At 33.9% G+C, this 20,295-nt stretch overlaps 2 protein-coding genes across 2 annotated transcripts; one reads left to right on the forward strand and one right to left on the reverse strand.

Annotated features, from left to right (window-relative positions):
• The first annotated feature begins 1,544 nt into the window (after window positions 1-1,544).
• On the forward strand, window positions 1,545-8,895 carry LOC144845165 (monocarboxylate transporter 10-like). The gene is made up of 7 exons (XM_078702318.1): window positions 1,545-1,807; window positions 3,301-3,511; window positions 4,140-4,436; window positions 4,856-5,136; window positions 7,205-7,430; window positions 7,708-7,851; window positions 8,118-8,895. The coding sequence occupies exons 2-7, from the start codon at window positions 3,310-3,312 to the stop codon at window positions 8,345-8,347; spliced, it is 1,380 nt and encodes a 459-aa protein (XP_078558444.1). The 5' UTR covers window positions 1,545-1,807; window positions 3,301-3,309; the 3' UTR covers window positions 8,348-8,895.
• A 3,248-nt stretch (window positions 8,896-12,143) lies between these two features.
• On the reverse strand, window positions 12,144-20,181 carry LOC144845777 (elongator complex protein 3). The gene is made up of 14 exons (XM_078703209.1): window positions 20,054-20,181; window positions 19,020-19,213; window positions 17,978-18,025; window positions 17,400-17,534; window positions 17,183-17,251; window positions 16,499-16,653; window positions 15,979-16,059; window positions 15,651-15,731; window positions 15,185-15,311; window positions 14,611-14,804; window positions 14,159-14,315; window positions 13,701-13,873; window positions 13,116-13,252; window positions 12,144-12,635 (listed from the first exon to the last, which is right to left on the reverse strand). The coding sequence occupies exons 1-14, from the start codon at window positions 20,073-20,075 to the stop codon at window positions 12,550-12,552; spliced, it is 1,659 nt and encodes a 552-aa protein (XP_078559335.1). The 5' UTR covers window positions 20,076-20,181; the 3' UTR covers window positions 12,144-12,549.
• Between the last annotated feature and the right edge of the window lie 114 nt (window positions 20,182-20,295).

Here is a 20,295-nt window from a genome sequence, read left to right on the forward strand (position 1 = left end):
AGAATAATATAATGAAAGATATCGTGTATTAAAAGTATATTTTAATATACAAGTCATTTAGAAACGCAAGTCGGAAGTCATTTAGAAACGAGTCTACCTATTTTAAAATAGGCCTACTGGTAGATGACTAAATGACTTGCAATAGTCAGTTAGACTCTACCTACTGACAGCTGCGCGGGTGGCAATTGAGAGGTTATAATTGAGAAATAGTTTAGACCTATAATATTATTCTACTATATAATAAAAGTATCACGAAATTTAACAGGATATGCTTAGCTTTCCTATTGGTATTAATGTTAATACTTTGTTTTGAAACCATAATGCTTTTAGGCCTATATATCGTTTTTGTCGGCCTTGTTTGACTTTACCTTGAGTAAACAAAGCATAGCAAATATGTATAACGGTAATATAATATTTATAACTATACATTGAATTGATGGTGTATAGAATAATCTATATTGACCCTAAATTGACATGATTCGTGATACATTTATGTAAATAATCATTAAGCAAATATCATTAAACTACTTATAACTTTTACTTTGATGTGTATATAGTTTTTGTTAAAACTACATTTCTAGGCCTATAGGTCATCTACCTACTGTAACATGGCATGTGAGGCATCATTCACTCCACATGCGTAACGTGCTTGTTGGATACCATTTTCATTATAGGTACAGTAATAAGGAAAATAATTAATTGTACTCGCCTTGTCAGTCAGATTGAGAAGGCAGGATTATTTCTTAAACAAAAGGGATTTTGTTTTTTCAATACTTGATTTAGACTTTTTGTTTTTTTTGCATTTCAACGTTCTTGCGCTGCTTACTCTATATATTTATTTATTTGATTTACATTTTATTCATACAAGTACTGTGTGCTTCAGCCTATTTATTTTATTTTTTTTAGGTAGACCTATTTGTGTTTTTTTATGTTTTGTATTAATTCAATTGTTGCCGGTGATAATGGTGATGACTCCTAGGTCTGAATTAATAAAGATATTCAACATCATCTTTATTTTAAATATAAACGGCGCTTGTAGACTGAACATTACTCGTCATGTTAAAGTTGAGTTCACAAACAATTTCAAGATTTTAATTTTTTTTGCGAATATCCTAAATAAATTGGTGTTATATCGACGGATCTGCGCTGATGCGGTAGTTTACATCCTAAGTATAGGTAGGTCTATCGATATTTTTTGCTTCATTGGAGGACTATATTAATGTACCGTTGTGCCGCACACATTTCATGCTTATTAAAATCAATCCGCCAGTAAGGAAGTATCACTTAATATTCATTTCGAAATAAACGATTCCGGTTCTTTAGACTTAATCCCGACGGTACTTTTTGACAGGTCGAGTTAACAATGGCCTCTTTAAAAAGTTGATCATTGGAAGTAGGTCTACTGAGCTAAGTATTATAATTTTGTATTTGATCAAGGCAGACAAAGCAAACAACGATCAATACAATATATTGAACAGACGACTTCAATATTGTTTACTTCACAATACCTGTGTATTGCACGATTATTTTTCAACCAATCCGTTTGGTGCCTGGAGATCTAACTTGCGCAGAAGTCACTAATATTAAACGAGTGTATATTATTGGTAGGCATACTGATGTTCATGCAGACCTGCTGGAGGTCATTACCACAGTAGCAGCTGGAATAGGAATGACAGGACGGTATGCAACAACAAATGCTAGGCTACAATTAACTTGACAGTGTATACCATTTTTCTAAGCTAATTAGACTAATTATGCGAATGGATAATACGGATTTTACTTTTTCTAATGCGGTACTGAAATAACGGTAAGAGTGAATCAGTTTTTTAGGAGTTTTTAGGCAAGTCAAGTCAAAATCAAACCGAATTGCGTATTTGGATATGTACAGAAGCTAGAATGTGTATATGGCTATACATATCATGTAAACAAATATCACTTCGAATTACATGAGTCTTATGTGAATAGACCTATTGAGAATTACCAACGTTTTAGATCTATTTAAAATTTTAACGAAGTATGTGTTTGTCAAAGGGACACAATACATGTAGGTGCCAGATACGGACCTAATCCAGAAAGATTATGTTTCACATGTGTGATATAGTTATTTCTTTTTGTCCATTTTACTGTCCATATCGTATTGGTTACTTTTAATGAAGGGAATGTAACATATATCATTCCCCCTCCCCCCAAATAGGTCTCAAGCCAAATTAAATTCTGGAAGAAAAATGCCCACTCAGACGATTCTTTCATAGGCCTATTAAAAAATTAATTACAATGAGCTGGCATTAAGCCATTTAGTAAATTCTAATAAAGAAAGAAAACTATATTGATCGCTTTTTTTTATAATTGATAATTCGATTCAATAAACCTCAAAAACAATTTTCATAGTGTCCAATTCTTTTTTTTGTGCATGTTTTAGTAGGCATCTATTTTTTAATCACTCATACTTTAATATAGACCTTAAAAATGGCGCATATCATTTGGATCATTAGGCATATTTGGTCTTTATCAATTGATTCCGTATTTTGGAATATGATATTCATTTTTTATGTATTTAAGAAAATTATATTATCTATACCTACGTAAAATACAATGGAAAGTTGTTGAATTAGATTTTCATGTGGAAATTGTGTAGGCCTATAAATAAAGTAATGTATAGCAGCAACATCTAAAGGTCCGTTCATACGCTCTATATGCCTAATTAAGCATACATAGGCCTACTAATCAAAAGCATATACGAATTACAACCGGCGTAAATAAAGTATACTCATGTGATCATTATCTTATACCTCCGTGGTGTCGTTAACTCCGATGTATACCTCCGATAGTTTTCAGTGCACGTAACGTAAAGCGATAACGTCTTTCCATCGGAGTGTATTATGATGGAGTATATTATGATTAGGTGGTATACTGTTTGAACGCAGTATTGAAAACTAAACCACAAGGAGTGACTGTATTTAACTCCCGATAGAAAAGAGAGCGTGAACACATCTCCAATTATTATAATATGTCGGGGAATGAACTTTTGAATTACCTTACATAAATATATATTTATTATTTTATTTTTTTTTGTAAACATGTATATTTTGTTTTCGTTCTGTGTTATTTGTTTTCTACGACAATACGGTACTGTAACGTGCGGTGAGAGTCAATAAAGAATTGCGTATATTTACCAAAACTACATAAAACATCATAAAGATAAGTATCACTGATGTCACAGATGTACTTCAATGTCCATTTGCAGATTAGATAACAATAATGTATTGCTGTATCACTGTATACCAATTATTCATTTTGTAGGCTTGCAACATGGAATCGTTGACCAAGAAAGAAGAAGCAGAGCTGCCACACATAACGCATGGTTTCCTGAAACGTATTCATGAACATTGGGGCTGGGTTGTTACAATAGGCGTTTCAGTGGTTTGGTTTTTGATCATCGGATCTCATTATGTATATGCACTTACTTTTATTTCACTTCAAAACGATTTCGACGCATCTGCAACCCTGATAGGTAAGTCAAAACTATAATGTAGGCAATATAAGTTTCCCAAAATCACCAGATATTATCAACGTCATAAAAAGGCACCGAGACAAGTGCACTTTAACTATCAAATTTCAAAAGCTTTTCAACTAGAATTTTTACAGATGACCTATTTATATCCACAATGACTTTGCAGTATCGCTAGATTGGAATACCTGTAATAATATAGACATTGGTCCAAACAATTATGAGAGGAAAACAAATCACCTGTAATATTTGCAATATGCTTTAGCCTACACAGGTATACTGCAGAAAGATTTTGCTAATTGGAGAGATCTAAGCATAATTATCAAGTGCAAACACCGACACAAAATTCAGAAATATGTAACTAACAATAGTGCTTACTGTCTCACAACTCCATATTGTTTAAAAAATAAAATCAATAAAGTATTGTATTTAAAAAGATAGGCCCTATACCGTAGCTTTTCCATTTCTGCTAATATAGTTATAAGTGTTGTTTTATTTCAGGTGGTATTATCAGAGAGGGAATTTTTTTTTTGGAACTTGTGGGTGCTGAAACATTATGTCTTGAGATGGAACAGCCGATATAGCCCTACTAGTCTATCAATATTATAGATGTTATTTCTTGTGTTTTTAGGTTTAATTGGTTCCGTGTACCTATCTCTCGGCTGTTGCTTATCCCCTGTGACGTCATGGCTACAGCGACATTACTCTCACCGTACTATATCCATATTGGCCATCCTCATCACCACCGTTTCATACGTCGTGTCATCATTTATGCAATCATTAGTCATTCTCGTTTTTACATTCGGTGTGTTAAGTGGTATTGCATATAACTTTGTATACACATCTCTTCATCATATACTGGTATGCTATTTCCCATCAAAAAGATGTCGTGCACCAATAGCGATTGCTAACGTTGGGCCAACAATAGGTTAGTATACTAAATTAAGCCAATACATTTCGAACTCAGTGCAAACCTCGACGTTTCGGTGGAAATGTTGCTCAAGAAGTAATTTTATTTTTAATGAACAAATCTGTAATTATGGCTAATAGATAACAAACCATGATGATAATATTTCATTTTATTTATTCAAAATTTCTCAAGAAACGGAAAGAACAAACAAATGAAAAAAAAAAGTAAACGTCTGAGATAGTCTATGATCGTTATGCACGACGACGATGATGATGATGACGACGACGACGTCGTGATTATAATGGTGATGGCTGCAATCAATCAAATCAAACTTTGGCACCAAAACAGTGTGTCCCCTCGTTCGTTTCCGAGGTTCTACTGTAAATGCTAAATGGAAATAGTTTAATAATACTGTATCTTTTTCTTTCTAAATTTAGCAATGCTATGCCTTAGCCCAATTGTAGAGAAATTACTATCGTTATATGGATGGAGATGGACTCTGCGCATTCAAGGATTAGTCATCTGTGTTTTTGGACTGCTAGCCTGTACGGTGTTTAAGAAACCACCAGTATGGAAGAAGTCCGAAAAACAAGAAGAAAAGAAGAGCCACAGCCATAGCGGCTACCTGACGGCGGTATTGAAGCTACCAGAAACATGGATATTTAGTCTGGCAACGTTTCTAACTGGAGTTGCATCAACCTTCTTATATGTTTACATTGTAAGTTTTTTTGATTTTGATTGAAAAAAAAATTCTGGTAACGTTTTTTGACACCATAAAGCTTGGTTTGTGAACGCATTTCTATTCTAAGTTTACGAAACACCTAAGAGCAACGCAAGTGAGCTGACAGTTCGGATGATCCATCGCGTCGTGATTGGTCAGTTGGGTTGCGCTTATATCGTCTTGCATTTATATCGTCTTGCGTTTCGTTCTAGTTTGAAATAATAATGCCCTATTATACTTTAACACGGATACATAGCTATGGAACCTTTCCCCTTATTTCTATTCAATTTAATGTTTGGTTAAGGGCCCTCCTTTTATGCCGCAATGTTTTAGTAAACTTCATCTGACCTCAATACACACATTATGTTTCTGAATAAATATGTTCATCTTTTGTATTAATGCACGACTTCCTATTCACCTTTTTTTCAAATACAATAACCACATCCGTTGAATAAGGCTTAAATTAAAGTACAAAAACAAAGTGAGAAGCAAATACATTCGCCCAATATAAAGTTTTCAAATAATTTTCAGTGACTTATATTAACCATATGTTTAAAATAATATCGTTCACGTCCTTAGCCTGGGAAAGACGTAGCCTAGTGCATGGTAATAAAGTATAAGTAGACAATACCGTTAGATTTCTAAAAAATGTTTGAGTTGTAACGTGCACAGTATCTATAATGAAAATCATTAACTTATAATGCTGCTTTCTAGATATTAAATCAATCAATACTCTTTTGAAAGCTTAGTTTGCACACGAAATTAATGTCAAATTCTATAATTATTGTAAGCCGTTCAGTTTTGTTGAAGGATTATGGTGCACAGGGAAAAGGAGGACTTCAGAAATAGTATAATCACTACTAACACAGGAACATACTGCGAATGCAACATATGTTTAGGCCTATACATTATCAAAATAATTTAGGTCTATGCTTAAGCCTATTGTCAATAGGTCTCTTTAAAGTTTCTGTTTATTCCCACGAAATATAAATACTGTAATAGGCTTATATAATGGTAATAACTTGAATTGCTTTTAAATTAATAATTGACATTGACAATACAGTAAGAGTTTAAGTGGATTTTTGGTTTACGTTCAATTGAAATTCAGAACCCAAACCTATTTACGACACTCAAAAGCAAAAGGAAAGAGACACAAAGAGATGCAGTCAAAACTATTATTGGTATTTAGAAATTAGCCTGTCTTTAGGCTATTCGCTACACTTTGTTTCCTGTGACCCATTTCATCATTTTAAAAATATGTAATGATGAATAAATAATTAAGTCCTATTCGTATTGGTATTCGTATTTATATGCCTACTGTACCAACATAACAATTGGTTTGTATTGTTTTCTTTGTGACGAGAAAAATTTAATATCATATCATAGAGAGGTCATGGTCAATGTTACTTAAAACCATGCTTCACGTGTTATAGTTTATCCATGCTCAGACTACGTGTAGCCATCTAAAGTAAGCAACCTATTCATAAATTGTTGTCTATACATATAGCCTACTATTTCTGTCTACGATTAAAATAATCTGGCAGCCCTGTTATAATATACTATTTCTACCTTGTATCTTGCTTGCTTTCCGTCTTAAACATTTAAATTAAAAAGAAATTATATCTATAAAAGGTACAAATGAAATTCTGTTACACCGATTCAAATTCATTATAAGAGCGTGGTAAAGATTTTCTCCCCAAAATCATAAGTTTGCTACGTATACGTTTATTTTGGAACTTAAGTTACCATATTTTTTGCAACAAGCAGCAATAGACCTAAGGATATTTCAGAAAGTTTGAAAAGACCTGTTTTCTCTTTTTATGCAAAGTTCTTTGCAAAATTTGACGATGATTTGTCAGAAAATGGAAAAAAAAATCTACTAAAATAAGCCTCTTCATTGTTTGTCTAAAATGAAATCATTAACAATGTCTGGAGCTTCATATTCAACCAATGTGTTCGTAGTAGGCTTACAATTGCAAGAATTCAATGTTTATTTGAATTGAAAATAATTGTTTATTGAGGCCCAGCCAAATCCACATAAACACCAATGAATGCTTTCTTTCAGGGAAGTTACATCGTTAGTAAAGGATTGACAGAAGAGCAGAGCAGCGTCGGAATGACAGTATGTGGTTGCGGCAGTCTAGTTGCGTGTTTCATCGGTGCTGTTGTCATCGATAGAATTTCCTTTCCGACGATTTATCTCCTGCCAGTTCTCAGCGTGTTAACATCTCTTACATTCATTATCTTGATATGGGTTCACACACTCGTGCCTGTTATCACAATGTGCCTAGGTATGTGCTTTGCAGATAGAAAATGTGTAGGGCCTATAAGCATACGTAACACCATAGTCTGAACATGCCCTAATCTGACAGGAGATGACACCACTAATATTCCATAAAGCACGGTACCATTATAAGAGCAATTTTGATAGAAAATAATGCGCAATACGTATTTTGCTACATTGTGATGATAAAGCGTATGTATTTCACTGGTCACACACTTACTGTCCTTATGTAACAATGATGTTTAAAAAAATGTTATATTCATACTATTATCTTATCTAAATAGTTGTTGGATTGCTCCGAACTGGCTACAACATACTGATTCTACCACCGGCAGTGGAGTTACTTGGAACGGCCAGGGCACTTGAGGCTGGAACCCTGTCAATATCCAGTCTAGGAGCTGGCTATATTGTTGGCTCTTACATATCAGGTAGTTAGACCTATCTTAAAGCTGTGTCTACACTATCAAACTAGTTTGAAAAAACAAGTGTGATGTACCCAAATATGGTAGTCATATGCTCAAATATGGTAGTGATATGGCCATTTAATTCGTGATGGAATCTTTTCGGAAGAACCATGATCAATGGCATTGTTTTTGTCGGAACATAATTGATTTCTGAACTTTGTTTCAAAGTCTGGAAAATAAAGAAAGTTCTCTTATTTAGGCCTATTAACAAATGTCATGTTATTTTCTAGGTAAAATGTTTGACGCATTTGGATCGTACGACATCGCACTCTACATATGCTCAGGAATATACTTAGCAGCGGCAATGTTAGCTCTGATGGCCCCAATTTATCAACGTATCTTTGCACGTGATAGGTACATGGTTGACAGGAAGTTTACAGATCCACAAAATTCAGAAGATTTACAGGTGCCAAATGTCCAATACGAATATTTATTAATCGAGCGAGAGAGTGTGATTTAATCTGCTGAGTTTCTGGATCAGGATGGATTATTTAACGAATTTGAATGTTGCAATGTAAACAGACGTTGATATTCGTAGTTTGAATATCATTATTCCCCATGCTACATGAAAATGCCACGAGAAAGAATATCGACTGCTGACTTTTTGTTCCACGGTGGATTCTCTACCAGGGAAGAGTGAAATTTCACTCTTCTTCCCTGGTTCTACTCTTTATTTAGAGCAATGAGTTACTTTCACGATTATTAATATGCCATATTCAGAGGCATACAAACTGTCTTTCATGAAACCTCTCTGTTATTGAGACTGATATTAGGGGAAACTTTCATCGTTAATGATGCCTACATCCTGGCTCATGGATACTAACATCACTATAAAGAGAACGCGAGAATAGTGTAAATAAGTGTAAGTGCAATTGAAATAAGGGATTCAGTAGTCGCTAAGGAGTTAAGGAAATAATTATGTATGTGGTCTGGAAAGTGGTCTGTCACAGGACAACCTGTGGTGGTTTGATAGTCACAAACTATTGTTAATAAATATTTCTGAATATATTTACTGTACTTGATTTTTCTTCTTTAAAAAAGAAATGCCGCGGCGCATTGTGCGTTAAACCGCAGAGTAAATAATACATCTTAATAATTTTTACCATGTCTTCATTGATAGTTAAATAGGCCTATATTTCTTTTCAAACAAATTCAGAAATTCCGGCAGGGGCCGCGTAAAGCAAGAAGACTTTGGAGGTATGACTTTCAATATCCTAAATTCAATTCCATTGTGAAAATCAGAAACCGTAATTAAAAAAACACGTTTATTTCATAAGAATTCTATCTGAATTCTGTATTTATCCTCGGATTGAAGTCCTTTCAACCGGCAAGTTGTATTCTCTGAACAATGGAGTAAATTGCACGTACGCATCGAATACAATTTTCTTTAAAAGGTACTGTATAAAGAAACTGAATAATGGGCATGTCAACTGCATGCATGTATCAAATGGAATTTTTTTTAATAGTACAGAAAAATGGGGTCAACTTCACGCATGCATCTATTGGAAAATAAATCTTTTTTTTTTAAATAAAGGTACTGTATTATCATTTCATAGTGGGGGATTATATTTGCTACTATTGCTATTTGTTTTGGAAAGATATTTGGTAGTAGCAATACATCTGAGTGTGCGGACTGTATTGCTGGCGGAGAGGTGAAGCTCGATTCCCGAGGACGCAACGCAAGCGCCACGTAAGTGATTTGACCAATCACAAGCGATGGATCATGACAAAATAATGTCGCCTGTGATTGGTCAACTCACGTCTTTTCGTTACGCCTACGAGGAACAACGTTTGGAACTCCATCGAGTGGCTCCCCCGCAACGTTGTCCATTGTTTCGTTTGTGTGTGGTTATACAAGCCGTCGGGCATTCCGTGACAAATATCGATTTGTTAAATACTTATGCATCATAAAATTACTGATTTCCATCGAAGCGTACAGTTTACAAAAGAAAGACGTGGTACACAAAAGAAAAAATTGTATTGTTGTACAGTATGTTGATTTTAATGAACTTTAAACCTAGTCCGGAAAATTATTAAACTTCGTCTTGGCGTAATAAAAAAGTTGAATATTGACTGGCTATTTCTACAGTATAAGATTGTCAATTTCGCATTTATAAGACAACCGACAGACATGGATATACAAAAATAAGTCTATACTGTACAACATATATTCTATATCAAAACCAATGATGACATTATTATATTAGTGATGTTTCAGTATTATATAATTTATATAAGATTAAAATAAGATCAGCTTAGATTTATAAATTTATCGACATATTTCTCTGTAATAGAATTTGAAGGGCTTTCATATATGTTTTTCAACTTATGAATGATTAGATGCAATTTAAGATTAAATTATTAAAAAGGCACTAATATCGGAATAATGCTTTAGATGTATGCCATTTGATTGGTTAACAGCCCTATTTTAAAACAATATCTCTTCGCTGGTCAATGGTCTTTGATTATTCGATACAATATAATAGAAATTAAAAGAGCTTACTAAAAGAATGAAGTGACAGGGACCCTTTCCATACCATCATGATGTTAAAGATGTATTGTCCCTTTGTCAAATTCCAAAAAAATTAAAAATAAAAAATTTCGAAAAAAAGTGGGTCATTTTGAAGTATCATAATAGTTATTAACTTTCACTAAAAATTTGTCGAAAAAAAAATCATTTTACTGAAATACAGACGTTTTTTTGGTTCAAAAAATAACTTTGACTTCCAGTCAAAGTTTTCGATCAAAACATATCTCATAATGCAACGCGCTTGTTTGGCTACTCTGTATGCATAATCATAAAACTTCCTCGCGATCTGTGTGAGAACACCTTCTCAACCGTGACGAGTTGTAAACAATCCTAATTAGCATCATGCATAATGTATAATCATGGTTTGAAATCTTTGTTTACTTTCGCTCGCGACGATTTTCCAGACGAAATGTAATCAAACTAATTTAGCTGTTAATTACGTAAAATCGTTGTTTTTGGCTCGAATTTTCGACTTAAAGTGAATAGCTTTAATATTACTTTGATATGGCCAATTTAAATTTAGAATATTCTGACCTTCATTTTTTTGTGTTTCAAGGGACAATACATCTTTAACCGAAAAAAAGTTTTTCATCCGTTAAAATATCATTGCTCTTACTAAATCAGGATGTTATTTGGCGTGTGGCGCAGTGTGTTGGACGTTGGACTACTGACCGAGGTTGGAATCCAACTCTCGCTGCATTGCTTGTAACCTTAGGCAAGATACTTTACTTACGTTTGCCTCTCTCCACCCAGGTGTATAAATGGGTACCCGCTTAGATTTAGCTGCATTATAGGAGTATGCTTTGACCAAAAAAAATGACTGGGGTAATAATGTTCAGCGCATAGAGGTTTCACAACATTAGGCGCTATATAAATCCAGGATATTATAATAATTATTATTATTTGATTGGACTTGTGAGAATCAAAGACAGCATAAATGGTTATCATAGTTGTACGATGAAAATGTTTTTGGTTTCTGTACAAAAAAATATGCATATTTATCTACTTATCGTCGATCGTTAACTTCCTAGTATAAATTTCTTTCTTGTTTTGACAATGGCTGACGAGATTATGAGATTTAAAACTGTGCTGTTGATGTTCACATGGGTAGTTAAAATAATATAAAAAAAGTGAAGTATGCGCTCTATGTGGTATATAAACAACCCACATAATTGACATTGGTTTTATCATGGAGTAAGGTTTTATTGAGAATGCAAATATTAGCTGTGATTTTGAAACTAGACAATACACTTTATAACACGCCTACGTATCTTTAATAGCTGTGTATCATGTTGCGTTGGTTGCTTAGTTACATTGAACAGTAAAGTTCAATTGGATAAAAGTTGAAAATGAATAATGAATGTTTTGTATTTGTTAAATGGTGGAATATTTTCATTTTTCCAACTGAAATGGTTTACGTCTATTATTTTTATTTTTTAAAATTTTATGTCTTTAGGCAATGTGGCCAAGGATTACCAATAGTGAATTATTCACTGTCCTGTCAGACAGGTGGTAATCCCTCTGATACAGGGGCTATTTTGTGAACCAGTTCCCTGGGGTAACCCCTTACTCTACTCTTCTTCCTTTTCTTTATCATTTTCTTATATTTGTATAACATTGTAAAAAACATTGTAAATATAATCATCATTTAAAAAAAAATTCTTAATGCGCTGTGTAAAAAAGATAAAGGAAAAGGAAGAATATTAATAATTTGAAAAAAAAAATCTTCTATCCAATTCAATTCATAAACTTTAATATTTAGATATACCGTGTCTCATGATAGTATATAGATTCCAAACAACTTTGAATTATAAAACCTTGCGCCTCAACCCACTCAATATTTTTAAATTACATAATAGCCTATGTAAATATGCAAACGTGATTAGTTGAAATGGCATCACGACCACTCATCCAAAGATCAAATCTACCTGGGCAATATATCATGTCCTGCAAACCCCAGTAAAATGTGCAAACTTCAGTAAAATCCTAGATTCTAGAAATTTCAGGGCAATCCTTGCATCTAACAGACTCAAACAAGCAAATTCCAGTTGAATCCTTCAAACTTCCATACATTTGTCTTGTGTTGTAAACCAACCATTTAAAGTTGTCTATGTTATAAATAATAATCAACATTATTCTTCATGGTTGAGCAGCTTCGACATGTAAGGTCCATCCAGTTCATATCCCATTTTGCGATAATAGTCCCTAGTACCAACACCTTGATAAAGAACAGAATTACATTGTAGTAAATATAAATATCATTTTCTTGTATTTGTATAACATTGTAAATAACATTGTAAATATAATTATCATTGAAAAAAAACACTCCCAAAATTCTCGAAGCACAGTGAAAAAAAATAAAGGAAAAGGGAGAAAGTGAATTTCACGGCGGCAGCATTCAAACCGAATACGCCCTCGTCGCTAACTATGATATGCAGTTGACAAGTTGAATCTTGGACTTCTAGTGTGGTAGAGCTATTATAGATTGGTGGTTTTGCCTTCCAATCCCAAGGTTCAATCCTGACCTGGTATCAGAGTTGTAAACAAACAATTCTTTGAACTCCACTCCCTAAGCCTAAAATAAGACTTAGTTTATAAGCAGATAAATTAGTTTATCCATCATGTAATTGACGAGTTGCTCGCTGTTAGATGCATATCAAAGACAAAAATAAATAAAGAAAAGGAGTGTGAACAATACCTGAAATAACAGATATTTTAAATGCTCCATGTTCTTCTTTTGCAATCCGTGCTGCCTCCTCCATTAGCAGCATTCCAAAACCTTGATGCTGGAACTTGGATGGATCCCGTGCATTCACTGGCACTACACTACCATATCTGTTACATATGTTAAAGAATAAATATCCCACTGGAGGCAAAATTAAATCACAATCATGACAGATGACATTTTATCTGGACAACATTATAAGCAGGAAGTTTTCGGCAGTACATAAATATTGTCCCCAAGTGAAAAAATTAACATTTTTTAATAGACCACTTTAATGTCACATAAAAAAAGGAATTCCTCAAAAACACTTTTGGCAACGGATCTAGCAGCAAAATTTGCCAGGATAGAAACAAATGAAGAAATCTTGTGAGGTGTATTTCCAAGGCAGCCCAGGCGAAGAAGTACATGGACCTCTCGGCGACAAGGCTGTAAAGTAAAAAAAAATAGATTGAAGTCCATTGTCTAGATGTTAAATCACTCTGTGTTTGGGACAATACATCATTAACTGATGATGTTAATATTCTCCTTAAAAATAACAAATTTGAATAAAAAGGATACACATGAAGTTCCCTGACAATTGACACACCACCTTTCAACTCTGACCTATATGTGTCATCAGAGCATTTACGTAATCGTAAAAGGCCTATTAAAATGTCTTGTTCAGGATCTTCATACGACAGGAAAGTCTCCCAGCCTCCTCCTGAGCAATAGTCTCTTCTTATCAATTCAACCTGAGAAGAAACAAACAATGTATACTCTCTTTGGTAAACTGAATCCATTACTACATCTATTATTTTTTGTATATACACTCACTATATCAAGTTCATTCATTGATGAAGGTAAAATGTCTAACAAAATGTTTGCTACTGTATACAGTTTTGTTTCAACTGTAGCTACCAAATAAATATATTATAATGGCTAACATGAAAATCATGATTTTTCTTTGAAGTATTGTAATCCTTAGTGTATGAAAAAGAAAAAGGAAATCACACATATGAAATTTGTAAAAAACATACCTCATAAGGTCGAACTTTATGATGAATTTCCTGGATACCAACTTCACGCGTTCGCACATCACGGCAATGCGTTCCAAGGTCCTTCATGCGTGCAAGTGCTAGTTCACGTAGGTTACCATGTTCTACACCTGATGTCACTAATGGCATAGGAATGTCTCTGAATAAAACAAAAACGTGTTCATGGTTCAGTGATCATGGAGCAATCGCAACAAAAGCTCTCCAGTCACATGTAGACATCTTTGGGGTCACAAGCTGAGATTGACCTCCTGACCTTCTGACCTAAGAGATCTTGCACTGAACTGTGGGTAGCCAGGTGCTAATATTGTGCTGTATTCTTAATGATCTGGGGAACCTCACAATTTTCAAACAGATAGAAAAAAAAAAAAACTGTTGATTCTTACTATACATTCAAAACCATTTCTATCTATAAATCATGGTGGGAGAATGGTTACCTTTGAACTCTGTAGACTCTAGTCCACGGAGGAACTAAAGCCAGTATCCTGGCAACCAAGTCGATGAGTAAACTTGGCGGGTAACTTTTATATCGTCCTGTTTTCCACAGCTCATACAGACCAGTTCCACGGATTACAAGTGTTGGGTACAACTTCAAACCATCGGGTCTAAATGCCGGATTCTCAAAAAATTCCTATAAAATGCAAAGTAAAGTATGAAGAATATTCTTATAACAGCAACCATCATACTCCTTCCAATTAAATGCAAATGTGCAGAAATCCAAGGAATGGGGGTAGAGGAAGAGGATGCTGCTTTGCACTGCTAATCACTTGTTTGGATTTCTTAAAACAATGTAATTACAGGCCATATAATGTTGCAATATATTTTATTAGGGTTTAGAAACTTGTCACCTGACACAATAACCAAAACAAAATGATGTCTCCAGTGTGAAATGCCATGCATGAAACACCACCAAACACCATTTAAACAGCAACAGGTTTTAGAGATTGGAGCCATAGAGAAGAAAGTTGAATAATGCACCTAATGAACTATATATATTATCTTAAAACATACTATAAATTGTTCTACATCTCTTTCAAAGTCAACGTTTGGTAGATCTGGCATCATATGAGAGACTACTTTAAATCCACAGTCTTTGGACATTTGAAATGACTCACAAACTGCTTTTACTGTGTGACCTCTGGAAGAAAAGATGAGGAAAAATTGTTGAAATTCAAGTTGTATAACAAAAAAAAAAAGAAAACATTTACTGTAAGAGGAATAATAAGCCTTTGCTACAAAAGACAGTTTACTCTAAAAATGTAATTCCAGATTTTCAAAGAACCCGAATTCTTTAAATCAAATTTGTATTATTCTTCAACTATAAAGCTCTATTTACACAATCAAACTAGTTTGAAAAAAAAAAGTGTGACATGCCCAAATATGGTAGTGATATGCCCAAAGATGGTAGTGATATGACATCATCATGTCCATATATGTCACATAAAGTTTGATAGTGTAGACAGAGCTTAATACGTACCTGTTGGTGTCTCTAGCAACATCCTCATAAACACTTTGAACACCGATTTCAAGCCTGGTGCAGCCGTAATTCAACATATCACTTTAAAGAAAGTACATACGTTGAATATAGTTAGTCCCCTATATCAATTTGCGGGTTCTTTTTTTTAAGAAACATTCTAAGTCTGAGTAGTGATGCCATACCAGTACTGTATTTTCAAATTTGAGGGGCTTGCTCATGATGTAGGCCTAGGCCTGATCACACTTGTAAAGGAATAAACTAACTACACACATGGTTCATCATTAATGGCAAAATAGTGCTATATAGAATAATAATAAAGTGTTAAAACCTGAGATGTTTTTTCAAACAGTAATCTGGTCTGGTCTCGATGGTAATTCCAATACATTTTGTTTTGCTCCTTTCAGAATATCTACAAAAAAGTAACAAAATGCATAAAATCAAAACCCTCAGAAATCATCAACTTTGGAATTCTCAAACTTTTCATAACATACATTTATAATTTATTTATAAGATACTAAAGATAAGCATATAAAAAAACATTTTGTTAAATTCTTTGTAGTTAAAAACCTGCATCAACACACAAAATACAGTTTTTCAAATGTTGCATTTTAAAAACAGCGAGAAAAGTGCACTACTTTTGTATTTACACAGAAAAGCGCGAGTTCCCACGTGAAGTCTGTATCTATCCTGAGCGGGTTTACACTCAACTGTGTTTGATTAATGATCATAACAAATAGCATTGATTCTATATTTTTATTTTCTGCTTACCGTTTTATTGCTTACCATTACCGCTTGTCTGTGTAAATTGGCCTTTACAATGAAACCAAAGATATTTAATATATACTTACTTTACAGCTTCAGTAACATTGTTACTAGTGTGACCAGATAATGCATCGTGTAGATTACGAACAAAGTAGTCCCTGTATTCTTCAGCCAAAGCCATAAAGGTGCCTCCCATTATGATAAACTCAACTTTATCCACACTATGACCCAGTGACTTCAACTGGTTAAAAATAAAAACCAAGCAGTTAACTCTCCTGAAACTTAACTTTTTGAATCTGGAAATCTCTCCCAAAAGCAGAAAAAAATACTGTATTTTACTTTTCAAATTGCATTAGGAAAACCAATTATAATGGGCTAGCCCAAGGATGTCTGGTATTGGATAAGCAATATTACTAGTAGAAGACCTATCCACAAGTTTCCATTTCTAAGCTCTGTCTACACTATCAAAGTAGTTTGACAAAAAAAATGTGATGTGCCCAAATATGGAAGCGATATGACATCATCATGTCCATCCATAACACTTTTTTTGTCACATAAAGTTTGATAGTTTAGACAGAGCTTTAGGATGTCAATTAGTCTTTCCTCAACAACAGGTTTGACATCTGGAACCATCATACTGTATTTTGTTTGGAATAACAAGAAAATAAGGTTTTCTGTGAGCAAACGCAGATTCCTCTTTTCTGTTGCATGGGTACCAGTCTCACAAACCTTAATGGTCCAGTATGACATTAAAAAAATAACTTTCTTACCTGTTCTACTCTGTGTCTTGTTTGTAGATATGGATTGTATCTAGCTCTGATAGCTCTCATTGAAGTTGGCTATATTAAACAACAAACAGATTTTATTTTATTAATAATAATAATTATATAAATCCAAAGGCAAATTAATAATAAATGTAAATATTATTATTGGTGTTATTACTTATTTGAGAAAAAAAACCACCCCAAAATTAATTAATGGTTTTACCTCATATCCAGTGTATGACTGAGTTGAATATTCAAAGTCTGAATCTGGTCCTCCAGGGCAATAAACACAGATATTACCAGTCATGCTAATGTGAGGACAACGATGAGGTTTACACATCACAGCCACAACAGCAATCTAAACAATTAAGACAAATTCAGTTAATTCCCTCTGATAGGTGCTTCTACAGGGCACAAAGCTGTTCGTTACAGTATCCACAACATGCCTTGCAATTCTAATTGTTGTTAAAGCCATAGCCAGATTGGTATTTGTTTCAGTACTGTGACTGTTTTTACTTTTGTAATTGCTTATGAATTAATTAAAGATTAATAGATTGTTGAGTGTGTGTGATTAATAGTGTTATAGAGTCTTGTGTGTTTGTTACTATTTCATAGGCTAGGCAGTACCGTAATCAATAGAAATCTGGGAAGATAATCTGAGTTGCATTATATAGCAATAAAGGCATGTCAAGCAGTATCATCACGTCACATCTATTAAAACCCACATATTTATGATGCATTTGATAAAATAAAAAATATTAAAACATAGATTTGTTACTGAGAAAAAGAAAGAATAATTACCCCACTGGCTGTACGAATTGGCTTAGCTTTCAACTTGGGAAGAAGAGCCTGAAATAAAAAGCAGATATTTAGAACAATACTACCACATTAACTATTAACTAAGTATAATTACTAATTAAATAATATAGGTTTACACAACAAATTTTTAAGTTACAAGTTTAGTGTTTCTGTTATCACTAATTTTACTTTCTGGTCTTCATTGTTTTGTTTGATCTGTGATTAATTTAGGAATTTTGTTGTTATAGGTGTATCAAAAGCAAGGGGACACAGCCTAGGCCACACTCTACATTTTGGCAAATACAATACAACAGCAGGTTAAGTTTAACACTTCAATTTTAAATCCCTATGCCCATATTTCCCATCTTGAAAAGAAGCACAAAGGCTTCTTTTTTAATACTCTTGAGTGGGCTTCTTTTTAAGATGGGCTCTTTTTCTTTACGAGGTTTTAAGGTATTCTGTGACAGATGCATTTTGCGGTCTAATTTATAATATTCAAAAAACTATTGATGGTGAAAAACAAAACCATAATTATTAATTAGCAGGGCCGTAGCCACCAGTGCGGTTGGTAAGGTTTCAACCTGACCACTATTACACAGAAGCCTTTGACAACCCAGTGGCTTGAACAGAGACTGCTCTCCTTTCTTGCAAAAACCGGACCACTTTATTTCTCGTCGCTACATCACTGGTTAGAAATTAGCTTAGAAATATCTACCTCTACCTGGATTTTGAGACTTAAAGCATTAATGCTTCTGTGCCCCTCGTGACCAGAACATATTCTTCTTATATGGGCTGTATTTTAACGGGTGGTTAGACCAGTGCTTTTTGAGTGCGGTTTTAAATTGGTTTAAATTTTGAGACTCAATCACATTTTTCGGCAAATAGTTCCAACAATTTATAGATCTTATAGAGAACATATTCTGTCTTGCTTTCGATTTCACTTTTAGTTTCTGTAATTTTAAATGTAATGTTTTTTTTATAATTCTCGATTATCATGAATTTCTGTATGTTGTTATGTTTTATTTATATGGACAAACATTTTGACCTTTTTGAATTCTGTTGGAACTGCTGCAATGATGTCTACCAATCTTGGTTGAGATGCAAGTCCATACTTGCGAGCTGTCAAGCTTTTGACACGATTTAGGTTAATATCTTTGCATTCTTTATGTGCAGCAATCAGATGGTTAACAATTTCGGATACAGTTAGCACCATTAACTCCTGATGTGATAGTTGAGGCCCTGTATATGAAAAAAAAATGTCTAGGTCATACAAAATACAAAGTTCTGTCAAGTCCGCTCTAATTTCAAAATATTATTAAAAATTTTTCCCTTTGCTAGTATGACTAGAGCATGGGCTAGTTTTCTTTTACAATTTAGTATTTGAGAAGAATAATTAATACACCCCCAAAAGTGTGACAGTACTGTCTCCTACTAGTACTATTCCAGGCCATATAGACAAATTCAAATTGCCACATAGTGATTGATATCTTACCCTAAAAAAATATCTAGGGGAATCCTAGTTAAGCTAGGCCTAGATCCTTTTTCTGCTGCATAAAAAAACCGGTTAAAAGTTTTGTTGTTCTGATTTAAACGGTAATTGAGCAAAAATGCAGTCAATATAAAATTACATTTTAAATCTATTTTGTTCGGCGCCCGCGATGCAGTAGAAACATACCATCTTTCTTAATTAAGGAATAAGAGATGTTTTATTTTGATAATAAAAGCATAAAACTAAAATAAAAGAAATAGACAACGAAGGCGGATTACTTTGTTCTTACCTAGGCCTAGCTAGAGGCACTACTAACTAGCCTAAATAGTAGTACTACACTAGCCTACTACTCTATCCTAGCTTGACTTGGCCCTCTCTCTCTCTATCTAGACTAGGCCTACTATCCTATGCCAGCTAGGCTAGGCCTAGCATAGGCTTAGGCCTAGGCTAGTTAGCTAGTAGTAGGCTAGGCCTAGCTAGCTTAGGGCCTAGGCCTAGTTGGACCTAGCTTTTTGCACAATTAAAAACACCCCATAGGCCTATAAAAAGTATAAAATACCGATCCTGAAATACATATTGTTATGCTCTACCTTTACGCTTGTTTTTGCCCATTCTTACGGTCAACTATTGAATAAAACAATAGTCCTAGGTATGATGTTGTTTGTAAAAATAATGCATGTGTTTTCCTGTGTTTACATCATCATCATTGACTTTAAAAAGCGCCCCCTACCGTACCCTGTTATGCGAAATAATTTGAACGATCGATTTGACGTTGTTCAATGCTCATTCATCAAACACTATTTTTTTTTATAAATTATTTATAAACGACTTA

The sequence above is a fragment of the Antedon bifida genome, chromosome 6, assembly GCF_963402885.1.
Source record: "Antedon bifida chromosome 6, ecAntBifi1.1, whole genome shotgun sequence".
Classification (NCBI taxonomy): domain Eukaryota; kingdom Metazoa; phylum Echinodermata; class Crinoidea; order Comatulida; family Antedonidae; genus Antedon; species Antedon bifida.

Coding starts and splice junctions, on each gene's coding strand:
- LOC144845165 (XM_078702318.1), top strand. CDS start 3,310: ATGGAATCGTTGACCAAGAAAGAAGAAGCAGAGCTGCCACACATAACG. Junction 3,512..4,139: donor CGCATCTGCAACCCTGATAG/GTAAGTCAAAAC, acceptor TTGTGTTTTTAG/GTTTAATTGGTTCCGTGTAC. Junction 4,437..4,855: donor TAACGTTGGGCCAACAATAG/GTTAGTATACTA, acceptor TTCTAAATTTAG/CAATGCTATGCCTTAGCCCA.
- LOC144845777 (XM_078703209.1), bottom strand. CDS start 20,075: ATGGGCAAAAACAAGCGTAAAG. Junction 19,214..20,053: donor GGGCAAAAACAAGCGTAAAG/GTAGAGCATAAC, acceptor TTTCATATACAG/GGCCTCAACTATCACATCAG. Junction 13,253..13,700: donor ATTGTCAGGGAACTTCATGT/GTATCCTTTTTA, acceptor CATATGTAACAG/ATATGGTAGTGTAGTGCCAG.